Source organism: Salminus brasiliensis, chromosome 1 (assembly GCF_030463535.1).
Source record: "Salminus brasiliensis chromosome 1, fSalBra1.hap2, whole genome shotgun sequence".
NCBI classification, from domain to species: Eukaryota; Metazoa; Chordata; class Actinopteri; order Characiformes; family Bryconidae; genus Salminus; species Salminus brasiliensis.
The window spans coordinates 87,262,525-87,283,230 of NC_132878.1; the positions used below are offsets into that span (position 1 = coordinate 87,262,525).

The following is a 20,706-nucleotide window of genomic DNA, read 5'->3' on the forward strand; positions in this document are numbered from 1 at the left end:
CACATTTCCTGTTTAATCAGGCGGGTTAACATCTCATTAAATATGCAGAGATATGTTAATAAGCTTGGCAGATTTGGAGAATAAGCAATAGACATCTGGGGCAGTACGCCCTTAGGTATAAACTGAGTTGCCAGCTCTCTTTATTTTGTGTGTGTATTTGTTTGTGGTGTGTGTTTGTGTGTAGCACTCCATGCAGCAGCACTCTCAGGCCATGTGTCCACTGTGCGGTTGTTGCTGGAAAAGGGAGCCATGGTGGACCCTCTGGACGTCATGAAACACACTCCCCTGTTCCGTGCCTGCGAGATGGGCCACCGAGATGTCATTCTCACGCTCATCAAAGGTGGGTATGTGTAGTGGGTGTATGTACTTTCCTTCTTCAAGATCTAAGATTTGAGCCAAAACATTGTGACACAGAAGAAGTGAATATCATCAATTACCTCGGAAGAAGGGCGTATGTCAAGGTCTGGGATACGTGTTAGACAGTAAGCGGACAGTCGGTTCCCGTTGTTGACATGTAAGAGAACCTGAGTGGCTTTAAAAAGGGCCAAATCAGAAGACTGGCCAGATCTCCGATTCGAAGCCTCTCTGAAACGGCAAGGCTTGTGAGGTGCTGCTGATCAGCAGGGTTGAGTGCCTCCCAACAGTGGTCAGAGGAGGCACAAACAATGCCTCGAACTGCTGCCAGGATGTTTGGCATCCAAGACTCATTAATGCCTGAGGACAATGAAGACTATCTGGTCTGAGCTACTGTGGCACAGACAGTTTTTATGGTGGTTATGAAAGGAATGTGTCACAGCACATAGTGCATCACACCCTGCTGTGATTGAGGCTGCATAGAAACATGTTGACCCCTGTGCACCATTAAAAGAACCTACAATGGGAAAGCAAGCATCGGAACTGTGCTTTGGAGCACTGAAAGATCATCTGGTACAATACGTCTTATTTACTTGTACATCACATGGACGGCCAGGTATGTGTGTGCCATTTACCTGGAGAAATGGGGAAATAACCACACCAGGATGTGCTATGGGAGGGAAGACAAGCAAATGGAGAGAGTGTGATGCTCTGGGCAATGTTCCGCTGGGAAACCCTGGATCGGGGTATTCATGTGCACCTTAGTTTGACAAATTGACTTAAATGTTGTTGAAAACCTGGTACACACACACATTCATGGTATTCCCCGATGCCAGTGGTCTCTTTCAGCTGAATGAAGTGAATAAGATCAAGGTGTTTCCCTGGCCTTCAAATTTCCCAGATCGTCTAGTCAAGCATCTGTAAGACTGGAACAACAAGAACGATCAGTGGCAGCTCCTAAAGGACCAGATACTGATAGGTGTCAGATACAGAGACCATGTCCCGGTGGGTCAGAGCTGTTTAGGTGGCACACAGAAGACCAACAGCATATTAGGCAGTCATAAGGTCATAATGTTTGGCCTCATCTATTGGCTTGTTTATTATTATTTTATTCCTGTTAATAACACATGTTGATTTTTAGTAAAAAGTTATGTACGAACACTTAACACCCACTGCTTAACACCCATTGTGCATTGCTTCTCTGTGTTCAGGTGGGGCGCGTGTAGACTTAGTTGACATAGATGGCCACTCTGCTCTGCACTGGGCAGCGCTAGGTGGCAACGCAGAGGTATGTGAGGTGCTAATGGAGAATGGGATCAGTCCAAACTTGCAAGATCAGGCTGGCCGGACACCCCTGCAGTGCGCTGCCTACGCTGGCTATATCAACTGCATGGCCCTGCTCATCCAACACCAGGCTGACCCCAACATGCAGGACAAGGAGGTAGAGCTCTGCATCATACACAGTAGTGCTTTCCAGTTTTTTTTAAGGAGCCTATAAAGAAGGGGTGGCCAAACCGAAAGATTTTAAAAGAACAATAACAATAAAATAGAGTATTATATAGTATAGAAACCTGGTGGTCTCTCACTGAGTGAGGGGATGTAGTTACATTCTGCACTAACAAAAAACAATGTCAGATTCAAAATGCTACTGTTGTGAAGCCAGTGTCCTTACCAGCTTTGTGTGACAAAGTGCAAATCACCACTCATTTTTTAATGCACACCCTGTTTCTATTACTGGTAAATTAGCCGAACATGGATGAAGAGGTGAAAGGTGTGAGTTGGAGAGAAGAGAGCTGTGTGACGTTTCCCTTAAGGTTTAAATAGGATATTACCTTAAATGTGGGGGGAAACCACTGCAAAGTACAATGTAAAAATGGGACGTCAGGCCAACTTAAAATGAACTGATTACAGAGCTGTTTTTGAATTAACTCAGATGAGTTCAGTCAAAAGTTCTCACTTTAACTCACATTGTTTATTTCTGAATCTTAATTTGGTCAGCAATGCATATTGTGTTGAACCTCAAAAAAATGTATCAATGGGCTGCAGATAAAATTGATGAAATATTTGTAGTCTGTGTTTGTTTACTGTTCAAGCTAATCTGCTGGATGAGACTTCCCATGTCACATAGAAGGAGGCCTTCGTATTCTCAAGGCGTTTTCACACTAGCCCCACATACACAAGTCTGCACCCAGGGCCGATTCTGGGCTCGTCTGGGGGAGGGCTGTTATCACTGGTTTGCTGTCACACAGAATTGTGCAATCGATCCACGGTTTATATGGAATTCTTCTAACATCACTTTTGAATGTGCATTTTTGCAAAATAGTAGGACCCAGGTTCATCTGTTTATCACTGTTTCTTATTTACCTTGAATATAAGCACTCATGCAGCGAAGAACAGCACTTTCCTGCAGTCATGCCCTTTCAGCTGAAAATAAATCCTGCAAGGTGAAACACCATGACTGCAGAAAAGTGCTGCTGGAAACTTGATTTGACGCTGATCTCCTGTCTCTTAACAAACAAGCAGCTAGACAGTTGCATTACCCTAGAGCTGTGAAAGCATGTACTTATCTGTGCCCAAGAAAGGTACATTTACTCAGAATTGTGGAGATCATGGGTTCAAATCCCAGAAAGGGCTCAGCTCTCTATTATCGAAAGCCTCCTAGTCTGTGGGCATGACGTGATTGGGGGGGTGGTTCTAGCCTACAGATGGAATAAACAGTAAACAAATTGAGGGAAAGGAACACTGACATTTTCGTGTGGACGTCCTGAAGGCTTTGTGGTGCAATACTACATTTGAATGCTCATTTGCAGTTAGAACACAATGTCCATGTAACTCATCATTCTGTGGGCCACCCACAGCACTGATTTAAAGGAAGTGTATAGAAAGAGAAATAGTCAGGTATATGAGTGCAGTCATGTAATAATACTTGGTTCTGTTGGTTCCCTGTAGATCGTTTTTACTCAGCTTACATTCAACTACATATCTGTTTAATTTAAATACTTTTTCCTAACCCTAAGCTCAATCTGACCTCATAATCTAACCTCATGCCTAACCCCAGTCTTAACACAGTTGATTAATATCTGGTCCACCTTGTAGTGTGTTAACAATTTGAGTAATTGTATATAAGCAATAGTGGGCCATCAGAATAAAGTGTGACCTACACATTGCAACTTCTCAAGTAGATTATAGTAAACAAATGTTTGTTTGTTTGTGTGTGTGTGTGTGTGTGTGTTTATGTTTGTGTGTGGTAAGGGGAGGACTGCACTACACTGGTCATGCAATAATGGTTATCTGGATGCTGTGAAGCTTCTTCTGGGATGTGGAGCTTTCCCCAACCACATGGAGCATACAGAAGAGAGGTATTGCACAGCACAGTGCTCACACCTGTGTTAGGAACCATACAGACAACCTTATCTGAGGTAATTGAGGCAAGGGTGACATCATTTAGGTATGTATACTATCTAAGTCCAAATGTTTGTGGACAGACCTGTTAATCAATGCATTCAGATGGTTTAAACTGCACTCATTGCTGACACAGATGTGCAAATGCACAAACACAGCTTGTCTAGTCCCCATACAGAGTAGGACTTTCCTACATAAACCTATGGGCACCATGCCTATTGCCAGGCGTGGGCTAGAAGAGAATACAGCCCCCAGCATTGAGCTGTGGATCAGTGGAATGATGGTGCTCTATTCAACACTTTTGGGATTGGGGATGAGGTCGAGTGGTGATCATTCAACATCCTGAACTCACTAATGCTCTCGTCGCTGGTTGCAATCAAATCCTCACAGCAGTGCTCTTAAATGTAGTAGAAAGCTTTCCCTGAACAGGAAAGAAAGTTCCTCCAACAAAAGCAGACTAAACTCCCAATACTTTTGTCCATATAGTGTAGTTTGCACAGTGCTAGTTGGTGGGGTAATTTCTAATTTTCCATACTTGCCATTGGGCATTAAGAAGATCATTCGTAATCTTGAACTACTTTTTTAAAGTCGATTTCCCTGACTGTGGCTGAGGCTAATCTTGGGCTGCACAGTATTTTGAAAGGAGATTCTCATTTGAAAGGATTAGAGTCCAGACCTAGACTTTACTGAGCCTTAATGTGTTGTACACAGTGTCAGAATCAGAATCAGAATCAGAATCTCTTTATTTCACCAAGTATGTTACACATACAAGGAATTTGTCTTGGTGAGAGCAACACGTATGACAAGTAACAAAAACACAGAACACAGATTATTTACAGTCAATGAAGTTAACACATGCTCAGCATTCTCAGGAGACCTCTGGATAAATCAACCAGCAGCAGACTAACAAAAGCAAACAGCAAAGTGGAGCTCCACCCCCTCAGGAGCCTTCACTGTAACAAGAATCCACAAACTGTATGACCAAGAGCAGGAGATGCAGTATGACCGTATTACACTGTGTGTTTTTATAGGTACACTCCTCTGGACTATGCCTTGCTGGGAGAGCATCAGGAGGTCACTCAGTTTCTGTTGGAGCATGGTGCCATGTCCATTGCTGCCATCCAGGACATCGCTGCCTCCACCATCCAGGCCCTCTATAAAGGATACAAGGTCCGCCGAGCCTTCAGGGAGCGCAAGAACCTCTTAATGAGACATGAGCAGCTTCGCAAAGATGCAGCCAAGTGAGACCCACACACACACACTAATGTACACACCCATGCATATTATCTGACTGGCCAGCATCAAAGTGATGGTTCAGTCAAAGAGTACTTTTACAATTAGTCTCTAGAGTTTAATAAAGAAAAAAACATTTATTGAGCAGCAGCTCTGCAGACGGAAACACCTTGTTGATGAGAGAGGTCAGTGGAGAATGCTCAGACTGGTTGAAGCTGGCAGGAAGCCTACAGTAACTTTTGTGTACAATTGTGATGAACATAAAAACATCAGATTGCAGAACATGGTGGGCCCAGAGTGGTCCAGCGGAAAAAGGTGCTGTCACTATGACTAGAGGATTGTTGGTTTGAATCCCAGAGCACAATTAGCCTTGCCCTCCAGGGTGGGTAGATGTTGCATCGGTGACAGTTTGGAAAAAGAGGTGCTCACTGGCTGTGCACGTGTCGGAAGAAGTGTGTGTTGGTCTTTACGGGGGCACGCAATGTGATAGGAGAAAAAGACTTGCAGAACATGTCCAACATGTCCTTGAAGTGAATGGGATACAACAGCAGAAGACCATGTCGGGTTCTGCTTCTGTCAGCCAAGATCAGAAAGCTAAGGCTGCAGTGAGCACAGGCTAATCAAAACTGGACAGTAGACTTGAGAAACATAGCCTGGCCTGATGAATCTAGATTTCTGGATTTCTGCATCCCAGGCACACAGAAGGTAGGGTCAGAATTTGGTGCCAACAGCATGAATCCATGAACTCAACCTGCCTTGTGTTAACAGTTAACACTGGTGGAGGTGATGTAATGGTGTGGGGAATGTTTTTGTGGCACACTTTGGGCCTGTTAATACCAGTCAATCTGTCACAAAGCAAAAGTAATCTTAAACTGGATAAATGAACATGACATTTTCAGTGGCCTTTCTAAATCAATAGTACCTTTTTAGGATTGTTGCAGTTTCTTTTTTTTAGTTTTAGTATTACTGTAAATAATATTACTATAAACTGAATTAGAATTAGTATTATTATTATGTATTGCATTTTTTTTTACAATATGTATTGTTTTGTATTTGTTTACAAAATAGGATTATCTTATTTTTCTTAAATTACACAGCCAGTCAGAGATACACTAATTAAATTAATAATTAAATGAATTATTTTACATATCAACCTTGGAGCAAATTTTTCAAACATTCCAAGAATTCTAAGACCATATCGCGCAGCTCTGGCAGCCGTCTCGTCCGTTGTGTGCCAATTGTTTGTAGGTAATTCGATTTTTGGCTAAACCATCACTTTAAGAGGACTTGACAAAGGTTTCACTACATTTCAATTTGTAAACGAGTGAAATGAATAATCTGTTAAATGTTGAAGCAGATAGTGGACTGCTTAACGTGATGAATGGTTTGTACATATGAATATTGGATCAGCCTTAATATGTGAATATTTGCTAGGTGCATGCTCATTAATCTGCCTGTCTGATACGCAGTATGATCAAGCATCACCATCAATTTCTTACTGCCAATAGAGAGGCCGAAGAAAAGAGAGGCAGGTAGAGAGAGAGTGCAATAGAAAGTGAGAGAGAGAGAGACAGACAGAGACAGAGAGACAGAGGGAGAGAGTGAGATTCTCTCCTATTAATTGGCCTGCGCTCAGCTGCTTCATGTGACATTTAGAATCTGTCAGCCGACAGGATGAATGAATACACACACAAACGCGCGCACACACACACACACACACACACACACTCCTAAGCATAGTCTCTCCAGCATTTCCTTCAAAGGAATTTGCTCTCTCCATCATTTCCCATTTCCTTTTGTTTTATCTGTGTGTCTTCCATGCAAAGATGTTAAAAATATTGAGCATTTTTTATTATGTTACATTTTTGTGTGATGAACTACTGCTGTGGAAGTACACTTAAAACGTGAATCATGTTGCATTGTTACTTTCATTTAAAAGAGTAATAATAAGGCATTAGGAACAATAGAAATAATGTTAATGCTAGTCAAGACAAGTGACATTTAATACTAGTCAACACTAGTCATGTTAACATTAATCAAGTAAAGTTAAACTAGTCTGGTCAAGTTACATTAACACTAATGTAGTCAAGAAACACTAATGCTGGTCTAGTCTCGTAACATTAATGCTAGTCAAGTAAGATCATCTTAATCGAGTCAGGTAATTCTAACACTAGTCAAGACAAGTAATGTTAATGCTAGTCAAGTAACATTAACACTAGTCAAGTAAGTAACGTTAACGTTAAGTAATGTGTAAGCTAGTCAAGTTACGCTAGTTCAGTCATATAACATTGATGCTAGTCTAGTCAAGTAACATTAATGCTAGCCAAGTAACTATCACTAGTCAAGTCAAGTAACATTAACGTTGAGTCATTTTAAAGCTAGTCAAGTAACTTACTAGTGAAACAACTTTAACATTAGTCAAGTCGAGTAATGTTAGTCTAGTGAAGTAACGTTAACTTCAGTTTAGTCGAGTACTGTTAAAGCTAGTCTAGTCAAGTAACGTTAACTCTAGGCAAGACAAGTAACATTAACATTAGTCAAGTCAAGTTATGTAAAAGCTATTCTAGTTAAGTAACATTAATGCTAATCTAGTGAACTTTAGTTTTGTCAAGTAATGTTAAGGCTAGTCTAGTCAAGTAATGTTACATGAGTCGAGATGTTAATTAAGTCGAGTAATGTTAAAGCTAGTCTGGTCAAATATCAAGTATAAAAAAAGTAAACTAGACATCTAGTGAAGCGACATAAACACTAGTCAAGTAAGTAAAGTTAATTAAGTTGAGTAATGGTAAAGCTAGTCTAGTCAAGTAACAACACTGGTTCAGTCAAGTAATGCTAATGCTAGTCAAGTCAGTTAACGTTCAGACTCAGGTCAGATAACATTACCAATAGTAAAAAAAAATTATTTAATTTAATCAGCTAAGTAATTTTATCACTTGCTGCTCCGAAAGAGTGCTGAGATAATTAAATATATAAATAATACATTAAATAAATAATAATTGTAATATAGATAATTAATATATAAAAAATAAATAAATACTGCCACACAAAAAAACATTTAGTTGAATGGACCAATAGACGTGCTCCAAAGTTACTTTTTACTTTGACTTTCATTAAATGCCCCTCTCGCCCAGGCAGTCAGGAGTCAGATGTATTTTTAACTTGATGCTGTCATTATGTTGATTTGAGGTATCCATGTTTTTTTAGGAAGAGAGAAGAGGAGCGTCGGCGTGAGGCGGAACAGCAGCTCTCATTGGCTGAAGCAGAACTACAAAAACAGATGTCACTGGTACAACTGGGAGACAGCCGACGGCCACTAGCTGAGATGGAGCCCCAAATAGACAGAAAAAAACTGGTGACACCTAAAGGTCACAAACCTAGAAAACCCTCAAAAGTACATCACAGCCAGAGCAGGACAGACAAAAGGCCAAAACCTGTAGGTATGTATTTTTCAAGCATGACTCTCATAGTATATCCATGATCATTGGTGTGTATTAAAGCTGCAGTAGGTGATTTTATATTTTTACATCCTGTTGGCAATAAATAAAGCAAACAGTTATCAGTGGAGGCCACAAAAAACCCAGTCCGTTCATTTCATTCAGACCGAATTAAAAGTTTGGATGGCTTAACTGCCTGATCTGATCACCTGTAAAGCACTGCAGTTTAACAGTAGCTGTAGCCTCCATAATTACTGTGAAAGCTGTATGGCATCAGGAAGGAAGTTCTAATAAACCAAAATCTTGGACACAGCGTTTTTTTTTTAACCCTTTAAAGCCAAGTGTATCATAGTTTATACACATAAATGTTTTTGATACCTCTGCAACATCAGAGAGATCATTCAATAATGAATGATCTAATAACATGTACATTTTAACATTTAATAAATTAAATACATATCTTAAAAAATAAGACATATATTAATTATAAACAAATAAGTGTAGCTTAATTACTAAATCATAACAGTACATTTAATTGAAACAAATTAAAATAATTAAATAATATATATTTTTAAATCATATATAGTACATTTCATAAATAAGTATTAATTCTATGTCTTAGTTTGTTTTAAAACTGCTGTGAGTAATATATTACATATGTCATATACATGTGGTGTTTTTAATAATTGGTCAGATGGTCAAATGAGCACTACTGTTTTAAAGATTTTTTTTTTTTGGCAATTATTTGATAGTTTGTGCTTTAAAGGGCGATCAAATCTCAAAGCAGATAACTTGAAATACTTGAACTAGAAAATATTGTATATTATTTACCACATCAGTATTATCAATTTGTTTCCAGTTTAGTCCTTCTCAGTTCCCACTTATTACTATGGCTGCTGTACACCGATCAGCCATTACATGAAGTGAAAAACACTGATTATCTCATCAACTGAACAGTCAGTTCTTGGTGTTGGAAGCAGGTGAAAATGGGAGAGCATAAGAATCTGAGAAACTTCCACAAGAACCAGATTGTGATGGTTAGATGACTGGGTCAGAACATCTCCAAAACAACAGGCAGGTCTCGTAAGGTGTTTTGGTGTGGTCTAAGAAAGGGCATCCAGTGAACTGGCAACAGGGTCATGGGCACCTAAGGCATTGAGGCTCCACCTTAAGTCCACAGGACTTAAAGAACTTGCAGTCTTGGTGCCAGGTACCACAGGACACCTTCAGAGGTCTTGTGGTGTCCATGCCTTGAATGGTCAGATCTGTTGTGTCGGCACAAGGGGGACCTACTCAGTATTAGGAAGGTGGTGCTAATGTTCTGGCTGATTGGTGAATACATACTAGCAAGTGTGGAACTATAATCTATGTTTTAAGACCTAAAACCCACTGTCTTTCAGAGCACAGGAAGGAGGCTGATACACCGGACACCCCTCACCTCTCAGTGACCTTAACCTCAGTGATCAAGCACCGCTCAGACGCAGTGACAGATGTATGTGCATCTGAGGAGTGTATTACCAGACCAGAGCGACATTCCCCTGCTGGTTCCAGCAGGCCAGGCAGTGCCAGACCAGCACATGCAGGCTCCCATACAGCATCCTCGGAGACCACCACCACAGCTTCCAGAAATACAGTCCACTGCAGGCCCAGGACTTCAAGGAGCCACTCGAGGGCTTCTTCAGCCACTCGTTCTAAAGTACCTCAGACTGGATCTGCTGACAGCTCCACAGAACCTCATCCCAAAGCAGCAGCCAGAAGAAGCTGCACAGCAGGAGCAGCACCTGCCCTGCAACACAGCACCTCCGGTTACACAGAGAAACTGTCCAGGCCCAGGAACGAGAAAGAAAGGACTGATAAAGAGAAGGAGAGAGGCACTGGAGCTGAGAGAGAAAGAGATAAAAACAAAGGCAAAGCAGTTGAAGTTGAGAAAGAGAGACGGAAAGAGAGTGTGAAAGAGAAACGAGTGGAAAAGGAGAAGGAGCACAGAAGAAAGAGTCTCCATAGAAAGAATCAAGCAGCAAGGATAATACAGAGAGCATGGAGGAGGTATGCCATTTTTAAGCTCTGGATCTGTTCATCTGTTTGTTCATCTGGCCAGGGCCAACTTTTCTTCGCTCAATTGTCTGGCAAAAGTCCAATGGCCAGAGTCACATCTGATGCGGCAAAATTTAATTTTGTAAACTTGCTGACAATAATTTTAATAATATCCGAGAAACTTTCCGAAGTACTCTGGCCAAACTGAGCTTGTGGGTTTTATGTATATTGTTGCGGTAGAAACCTTGTATCTCCATGTTTGTCTTTTATCACTTTTTGACATAATTACAATTAAAAATATTGTAATAATTGTATATATAAATTAAATAGAAATGATCCAATATGACTTGGAATAACATATTTTACACTACAAGTTAAAGCAACAATATGTAGCATTTCTACCTTTAAAAAAACAGCTTGAAAATCATTGTGATGCTCTACTTACTATGATAGGGAGAATAGCTTCTCTATTTTTTCGCTACTCCAGGCTCAGCATGCTGCTAACAGCACTATGGAGCTTGCTCCTGAGAACTGCGTAACATTGGTCATATTCACTGTAGTCATATTCATGTAAAATATCGCCTCAGCCCACATACTTCTTTCACTGTCAGTACAGTTCTGTATGCCTCAGCTTGTCCAGAAATGCATGTGTAAAGCGTTTTGGTGGCTTAAAGTGTGAATTACACTTCCCAACTGTAGGGGGAGCCTAGTCAATTCTAGCATAATGCTGCTTCAAGAAGGATTTTTCTTCTCCTGTAAAACTGCCATGTTGGTGATACAAGTTTTTTGTGTGACAGTGGCGATATCTTGTTGTTTCTGTCTTCTAAACTCTAAAGCAGGGTTCTTTGCAGCATGTCAAGGAAGGGCAGTTTGGTGATTTACCTGCTCAAGCAGGGACAGGTTGTGCTGCATACTGGCAAGATTTGAAGAATCCTGCAATTACGTTTGAATGCACTGACATGAACCTTGCACCCTACATTTAGTTTTTTTCAGATCAGTCCTTCAGAAAACCTTGCTCGTAAATACGCTTTTCATGTAACCGGTATAGCATAGACGCTGAGTGAGTGTGTGTCTGGAGCTGGGGGTATACTCTTATAATATTAGTGCCCATATGTTGTCCACATGTGCCTTCACAAACTGCGGTTTGGCACCCTGCCCACCTGCACAACAACACCTCGGAGGGAGATCTGGAGGGGTCTGTAAGTGTGGAGTTAAGAGCGGTTAAAAGTTCATGCTGTTGGACTAAGCCATGCTTGCTAACACACACACAAAGTTTGAAAGGTTGTTTCTTTGTGTGTGATGAATAGCAGGGCTGTTGTGGTGTACTGTGCACCTTGGTATTATTAGACTGGTTTTTGCTCTTAGGCACAAGACATGGCTGGTCTGTTGCTGAATTCAGTCTGGACCAGTTTCCCTGAGCCTAAGCATTAGACCAAATGGAATCTGCAGTTTAGTTAAAGCTGAGGCTGTTTTTTGTTTTTAAGAGGTAATGCAAATGTTTAGGGTAGATTTATCCATATTCAGATGGCATATGATATTTCATTAGTCACATAACCTGAAATTACACCACAGAATCAGCATTAGAGACCCTTACATTGTATAACATGATAAAGTAACTGATTATAGAGTATTTTTGTAAAGTTAACATCGATTTCCATCTACAGGTTAAAACTCCCCAATCACACGGGGGGGGGGGTTGAGACCTACCTGTTCTCAGACTCCTGACCATGCAGGGCTGTGGTGTTGATGGGATTTAAACTCAGATATCCTGTCTCTTGAAAGAGAGGCGGTTAGACAGTTGCACAACTCTAGAAGTGGGAAACCATGTAGATTTCTGCGTCCAAAAAAGAAGGGAAAATGTAAATGAGGTTAAATGTACTCAGAACTGTGTTTTTATGTAGTGTAATTTCACAGCTCTGGAGTGGCCCTACGGCCTAACTGCTGCTCATCAAGTGTGAGGAGATCATAAGTTCAAATCTCAGCAAGAGCTCAGCGCTCCAATGTCAAAGGCCTTCCAGTCTGGGTATGTCATGTAATATGGGACATTCTAACCTACAGATGGGAGTTAACAAATTGAGGGGGAGGAACACAGACTAAAAATCTTACTAAATATTAAAACACTTTCAGCTGCAGCTCTTTTACTAATGTTCTTGAGGCTCGACTCAAACTGTATATTGACCAGAACTACTGAGACACAGAACTAAAAATGTTTATTTGGTCTAAAGGAAACTTGATAAAGTAAATAAATATATTTAGTTAAACATCCTGCAATCAGTTACTTCATCATTTTAAGTTGGCCTGACATTACATTTTATACAATGTAATGGTATTTAATGCTGATTCTGTGGGGTATCTTATGTGACAAATAAATTACAGGGTTAAAAAACAGGATTTTCATAAGTCATGACATGCGTTTCTTTTTTTACTTTTCACAGCAAAAATCAAAGCATACCATCAGTCGCTCAAACGTTATGATTTTTGTCAATTTGAATACAAAAATAAAACAGTCACATTTTTTAATATCGTTTTCTCAGAATCGGAGATGGTGAGTCAGGAGGCCTTTAATTGAATTAACCAATGTTTGTTTACATAAACAAATGTCCCTCTATGTCCCAATATTTGTGGACACCACTTCTAATGAATGCATTTATCTACTTTAAGTTTCACACATTTGCGCCCATAGTCCCTGTAGAGAAGTATTTCCAATTGAAGAGCCCCCAGCTCTTGTGACTGAATGCAATCAAATACTCACAGCAGTGCTCAAAAATCGAGAACAGAGGTTCCCCTGGACAGTAGTGACATTTCTCCAGCAGGATCAAGTTTATTTTCTTAATACCCTTGATTTCAGAAGAAACAATGGATGAGCCGGTGTCCCAATACATTTGTCAAATTGATTTTATTTATTTTTTGTTCTATTGTTCTTTTTTTCAGATCCTGTGTTCGGAGACGCTTGAGGGAAGTGTTGTGTGGAGGTGTTAAAAGGGCGGAGCCTGCAGAGGTCACTGCCATTCTGATTCAGTTTTTATGGGACCAACAAGTCCACATTGATCTCAGTAACCTGAAGACTGTTTCACCAGTGCAATCAATGCCTACCAAGGCTGCAGGGAAGAAAAGCTCTGTGCTACAAAACATCTACGGTGAGTCTCTGTATAATGGGAGTCAATACAAAGTGTGTACATTTGAATCAAGAAATGAATCCCAATGACAGGTTTGCGATAAGTGTGCAAGGATTTCTTTGTTTACTAATTTGAGATTCATTGAAAATGCTCATGACGCCTGCAGCAGAAATTAGTTTTTGGTGTTCTTTGACTAAAACATCAACCCTGCACTGGAAGCTTTGTCCGGATTTAAGACTGGAAACTGCACACACTCTTGGGAAGCCAAGTAAAACCTATCATTTAATATTCAGTTCCTTGCTTTGAGCTTAAATCTGTATATTTGACCATATATTCTCTTGGGATCTGGACAAAGTGAACGAGCAGGAAACCGGTGGCCTTAAGATTCTGCTCAGGTTTGTTTTATGAGACCAAAAAAGAAAATTGTGCTCAACATTTACAGTGTTATGTACTTAGTGTGTTTTTTTTTCTAAGCAATGGAAGCATTGTCTCACAATTATTAAGAGATTCCTCCAATGGTCATTTATTAATTAATTTATTAAAATGTCTGAAGAATATTGCACATTTAGCAAATTACACTGAAATAACACGTGCAAGGAATTTGGTAGGGTGCTGTCACAAACTCCACCACCCAATCTGAATCAGCTCAGCTTATTCTGCTTCCCTCTCTAGGGCTTTGTTTATCAGTTTATTGTCTGACCTCTCCCTAAGGCTTCCTGACCTTTTCCCTAGATTACCCGTTGTCCTGTTGTGACCCTTTTTTCCAACTCTCTTCCGTCATCCATGAGTGACTCGAGTTCTAGCTAATATCATTTTTCTCAGTGATCCGCACAGTAATTGCATTTAGGACATGTGGAAATGGAAAGTCAGCTGACAAACAACAATCTTTAGCATGAAAATCTAGCACTCGTCATATTAATTCTGTTGTTGGTTTATGTACAACAGTGACTTATATATAATGCTGATTTAAAAACCATAAAGTAAACACCAAATAGGTTTATTGGTTTTATTTATTTAAGGGTTTGAGAAACAATAGGAACTTAAAAATTATACATAATATACTGTAATTATATATTTTTTACTGAAAGTTCAGTCAAGATATTAGCTTAGTTAAGTTTTATTTTATTTTTATAAATTAGCCATTCTGGGCTTTAATTGTATTATAACTTTGTTATTGATGCTGCACAATTTTGTTTTGAGTTCTACTGTGAGTTGAGGCATACAGGACAAACATACAGTATTCACATCATTTTATATGGTAGTAGTATTTTGTATTGCTCAAAAGAGTGATTCCAAACTTTTGAACAGCGCTTTTTATAACTAACAAAGCAGGTTTACAGGAATCCCATAACAGGACTAGAGATCAACAAAACACAGAAACTTAAATCCCCTGCTCAGCAAGCCAAAAGTGACAGTGGCAAAGAAAAACTCCCCCCAGAGCTGGGGGGGGGGGGGGGGGGCAGCCTCTTCTGGTCAAAACTATTTATAAAGTATTGATGAAAGTAATGATAGTAAATGGTGGTAATAATAATAATAATAGTGGCAGATAGAGCAGTTAGAATCCATATAAACTTTAACATTGTCATCATCGGCAGATTGTGGGCAGCTGGTCTGATGCGGGTGGCAGGGGACCCCAATGGCCGACACACTTGGAGGAAAGCGATGGGTCCCCAGATTTGCCGCATCAGCCAACATCGCTTTAAGAGGGATGAGGAAAGAGAGCACTGCCACTGATGGCGTGGTGGTCTGGCTTCTGAATTCAAGCTCGCAACCCCTAGGCCATAGTGGTAGCACATTAGACCCCTGGGCCACTCAGAGCCCCCCCCCCCAGTATTTACACAGGTTCATTGCAGTTGACATGAAAGGGTGTTTTGCAGCTTTGCGAATGCTGTCCTTTAAGTTACCTTTCTCCAGTCTTTCCTTTAAAACACAATGTGATGCTTATTAAAACCCTACTTACTGACCTGAGTACTTTCCCGAAATAGACAGGTTTAGACTGATTATAAGAAGCTACATAAATACAGCCCAGGTGTTGCATTTTGATGCAGCATTCCTCCATCTTATAATCTCTCTCACTCTCACACACACACACACACACACACACACACACAAACACACATACACACTTTCATATCAGTAGATAAGGTGCAGTTTCGACCCAGTTAACGCAACTGACCTTCACAGACATGAACAGGTGATGATGGCTGAGCAAGGTAGAGACACGTACACACACATACATACACACACACACACACACACACACACTCCCCCTTTTCCCTGACAGTCGCTCTGCTTTGAAAAGTTCAACGCTGTCAGATGGAATGTCGAGCTGTCTACTTGTGCACACACACCTCCCCAGTCTTGCACAACTCCTAAAGCTCAGTCAAATTGGACACACACACACGCACACGTACATGGACCCCCACTGCCTAACTCAGAACTTCTTCTGTAACGCATCACAAGTGTTCCAACCTACGTGTGTTTGTGTAAGAACTTATTTTTTTTATATTTGACCACATATCTGGCCTTTCTCTTATACAGGTGGCGCGCAGGCCAAAAAGGGGCGCCCTCTCAGAAGTGTGTCCACCCTCAGCACACACAGCCAGAGTCAACTCCTGCTGGACCTGTCATTCAAGACCAGCAAGCAATGTGAGTGCAAGCATACACAACAAAAAATACCCCAAAAAATAGATGTTTGTGAACACCTCTTCTGAAGAATGCATTTAGCTATATTATGTTGCACCCATTGCTGACACAGATGTGCAAATGCACACCATGCCTTATTGGCAACATGCCTAATGCCAGGCGTGAGCTAGAGGGGTTGGGTGGTGTGTTCGGACAGGACTAAATTACATTACATTACCCCACCTGCTCATGTAAAACTAATGCTATCCGAACAGGTGTTTATGCATAATGTTGACCCTATGTGGATTCCTGAAAACCCTGAAACAATGTGAAACGAAAGAACTAAAAGCCCAGTATTGCCATGACATCCATGACCATGATGAGTGTATGTAAAAAACTCACTACCACAACTGTCATTATTATGTTAATGCTACATAATGATAATGATGATCTCTCTCTTGTGTGTGACCCTCACAGTGAGCGGTGTGGAGTGTGTGCACCTACTGGACTCTTTAAACCAAGCCAAGCAGTATTCCTATCACTTACGCCCTCAGAGCGCCGGCAACCAGAGCAGTCACAACAGGAGCAAGGACTGAAAGCCCCTCACCACACGCACACAGTTCAGAGCGTATCCCATAACTGACCCACACACACAACACACAACACAAACTGAAACCAACATCTGACAAACATGCAAACACTACACCCGTTATGATGATCCTGACAACTGACACATATCTGCTTATTTCTATATTTAGGTCAGGAAACAGGTCTCAGGGTCACATGTTAAAAACACAATGGAGGACAATGGAGTTCACATTGCATCATGTAACCTAAAACCCTCTTTGTGCACTGCAAAAAAAAGATTTTTTAAAATGCAAATCTTTTGAAGTTGTTGTAAGGATATTAACTAATTTCTAAAAAAATAATATTACTTAAGTAATGCTGCCTAGTGAACACTTATTCTATTGTTAGATCAGTTTGCTTGTTTCAAGCATTATTTCTTGAAAAATGCAAAGTTATCTGCATTATTTTTTTTTTATCAAGGACAAATCCAAGATAAAAAAAAGTACAAAAATACACCTGGAAGTGATATACTCTCATAATAATCTTGCAGTGATCTCATAATGAGAAATGTTAGCTATATCGACCAGGTGTGATTTATCATTTTTTTACAGTGTGATTCATGATTTGTAATTTCACTAAACAGTCGACCCCTATATTTGCTGTGGAGGAATTTTGGCCTGCTCTTCCATAAGCATGATTTCCAGTGTGGATTGAGAGTGGAACCCCCCCACCCCAAATAATTATAGCTCAGACCTAGAACGCCCTTGGTTCTATGAGGAACCCTATGAGGTTTACAACTGTTACAACTGTACAATTTGTTAATCATCACTATGCAGGGTATACAGAAGTGAGTACTTTTGTACTTCTTCTGGTATGTGAACACAATGTACCATTATTCAACAACAAAAAAATCCTCAAGTGGTTCTTTAGTAAAGCCAATGGTTCCAGGTAGAACCATGAAAACTCAAATAGCCCTTTATATGCTCAAAATTCTTTGCCTTGTTAATTGTTTTTTTTCTCTATGTTGACAAAAATGTTTTATTAAAGAACTTTTAATCTCAAAATAGCCACCAACCACTGATTCCACTGTGATCTAAAGAACCCTGTTTGCCAAGAGTGCAAACACTGAATCCTTAAAAGAAATAACTTGTTGCAGCTTTAGCAACAATAGCTTCATATCAGCCATTCATTTTGTTGTGGAGGAATTTGGGCCCACTCTTCTTTGCATAAGGGCTTCGACCCCTTTACCTCTAAGTTAATTATTCTGTTATTAATACTAAAGCACTATTGTATGAAATAAACTATTGCATAGCTGTTTAGTTAGAGTGCCACAAGGTTCTGTTGTAAGGCCTATGAATATGTAAATTGCAATAGTAATGAAGTGTGGGTTTACATTTAGTGTTAAATTAGAATGCTAAAGGTTTTGGAGGATGAAGTGCTGATAGGACTGTGGCAAATATGCAACAATAGAGGAAATCAGAAAGGGGCAAATACTTTTTACAACACATTCACAGTACACTCTTCAAAAAGGGTTCTTCAGATTGGTGGAAATCCCTTTTGTAGCAAGTTCCATATAGAACGAATAAACACAGTTTACGGGGATTGTGCATATCCTCTATTGTTGCATATTGCTCAATCAGAAAGGTTCGTAATGATACTGGTACCATGTTTACAGAATCTACTGTATATAAAACCAGCTTCAAAGGGATTTCACCAGTGTGAAGAAACTTTTAACCTGCATAATGATTAATAAAAAAAAATATATATATATAAAAGGTTCTCTTACTGTAATGATAGTCTTTTATAGAACCATCAACAACTGGATTTCCAGCAACGTGCTGAAGCCTTTAACCAGATCAAGAACTATTTGAGTATCCTAATGGTTCTATATAGACCTGTGTAAAACTTTGAAGAGCACCTTTGAAGTGTGTACTGGTCTTCCAGAATGTCCTTTATTCTTGCATATTGGTCAGTCAAAGGTGTCTCTGACTTTTAAAGGACAGTGGAGCCCTGCTGTTCTTAAATGTCCATCATTTGCTGATCATATTTTCAGTGTTACTCTCACCTGACCATGAAGGGGACAGAGCATGGCCAGCATCCAAATTTCTATGCCAAGCTTGGCTCTGTTGTCATGGACGACCACATAGGTTAAAGGTTGAGCCCACTAACACAGCATATGCATGAGATAACCTTTCGTCCTGTCATCGTCAGGTTATACACCTGTTGTAGAGGTGACATACACCTGACATAACAAGACCACCTGCACACCGAGACCCTACAATCCGACCTGCAGGGTGTCTGCGTGTACAAGTGGAATCAGGCCGACTGTAATCAGCTCCAGTAGAAATCGGTGCCAGACTCTTGTTCAGTCATTTAGTCATTATTGGAAATGGCTAGCAGCCTTGCCTGTATTCTGGCTGCTTGGTCACTGTTTGTCATATGTTTAATTTATATCTTTAATATTATCTGCACATATTGTTTAAATTTTCATTCTGTGCCCTTATTTATTCTACATATGCTTCTTTTATAATCCTCCTTTATTGTAGGGTAGATACTGCCTTTTAAGAGGCTCGTATGAATGTTGGTTTTTCTTATGTGCCATAATGGTGAAAGATTTACAAGGATAGAGGAGGAGATTTATTAAAGGAATACTCCAGCAGTTTTCAACCTAAGCTCTGTATGCTGTACTGTATAGTCAAATACAGTGTAGTGTAATCTTTATGTATTTCACTGTACATAGTAAATAACAGAAAACCAGCTGACTAGAAATACATATATCATAGAAATCAATGGGCACTGACCGAAGCCTGAAGTACCCCCAGATTTCAGGGTTGTTTAACTGCAGCAGCTATAAATAATGTAAATAAATAGTCATTATAGCACAATAAAGACATCTGCTTGTTTTAGAGTTGAGGGTGTATATTTATTTTGTGCTTAATATACAGTTAGATCCATACGTATTTGGACAGTGACACAACTGTTTATAATTTTGTGTATGTACTCCAGCTCGGTGGATTTCAAATTAAGTAATTAGGTGTACAATTTCAGCTTTAATTCAAGGGGGTTGTGAAAATGTAAAATGCGAATAAACAGTTTAGGAATAAAAACAGCTCTAGCTAGAAATTGCTCTTCATTTTTACAAGCTCAAAAGTAATTGGACAAATAATTATATAAAAAAAGTAAGGATTATCTTTAATTTGCATCCAAGGACTCCACTGGATTTATGACAGGGTTTATGTTGTAGCTTTATAGTCACTCCTTCTGTAAATATTTGGCCCCTTTAAAATGCCTAGGGTCCACTGGTGGGCTGAAAGTGTCATTACTAACCTACCAAAGAATAGCCCTGGAAAAGCCCCGCTAAATGTTCATGTTGTCTTATTAGCTTGATTTCTTCTTTAATTAATGGTACACAAAAAAAAATCTCCCTAGTCAACATCCAAGGATTTTCAAATCCTTTGTAGGCAGTGAAGGAAATCTGGAACTCCTGGACATCACCAAATGCGGAGTTTCCTTCTTTAAAATACTTTGACAGACCTTTTTACTGCAGCTGCCTTCAGTTTTGTCTGTAGTACAAAAAAATAAAAGCTAGTCAACATGACTTACAGTATACTTTAGGTCATTATCCATGTGTACTGCGAAGCACCCTTCTACCAGTGTTGCAGCACTGTAATGAATCTGAGCAGAAAGTGTAGCTCTGTACACTTCAGAATTCATCCTGTTACTCCCATCAGCAGCCACAACCTCAGTAAACACCAGTGACCCAGTTTCATTGGCAGTCATACATGCCCATGGCATAACTGTGCCTCCACCACGTTTGACAGATGATGTAATGTGCCTATGATCATGTGCCCTGCCTTTCCTTCTCCATACTCTTTTCTCCCCATTATTTTGGTTTAGCTTTGGTTTCTGTCCAATTAATCTTAAATTAGCATCATGATTGG

At 39.9% G+C, this 20,706-nt stretch overlaps 1 protein-coding gene across 1 annotated transcript in view; it reads left to right on the plus strand.

Moving 5' to 3' along the window:
• invs (inversin) overlaps window positions 1-17,238 on the plus strand; it is a 58,498-nt gene extending 41,260 nt beyond the window's left edge. The window contains exons 10-18 of the mRNA XM_072692223.1: window positions 185-340; window positions 1,566-1,795; window positions 3,607-3,713; window positions 4,788-4,997; window positions 8,194-8,426; window positions 9,824-10,469; window positions 13,389-13,594; window positions 16,115-16,222; window positions 16,676-17,238. Coding sequence (XP_072548324.1) covers window positions 185-340; window positions 1,566-1,795; window positions 3,607-3,713; window positions 4,788-4,997; window positions 8,194-8,426; window positions 9,824-10,469; window positions 13,389-13,594; window positions 16,115-16,222; window positions 16,676-16,794 — 2,015 coding nt within the window. The 3' untranslated portion in view covers window positions 16,795-17,238. The remainder of the gene's footprint in view (window positions 1-184; window positions 341-1,565; window positions 1,796-3,606; window positions 3,714-4,787; window positions 4,998-8,193; window positions 8,427-9,823; window positions 10,470-13,388; window positions 13,595-16,114; window positions 16,223-16,675) is intronic.
• The last annotated feature ends 3,468 nt before the right edge of the window (window positions 17,239-20,706 follow it).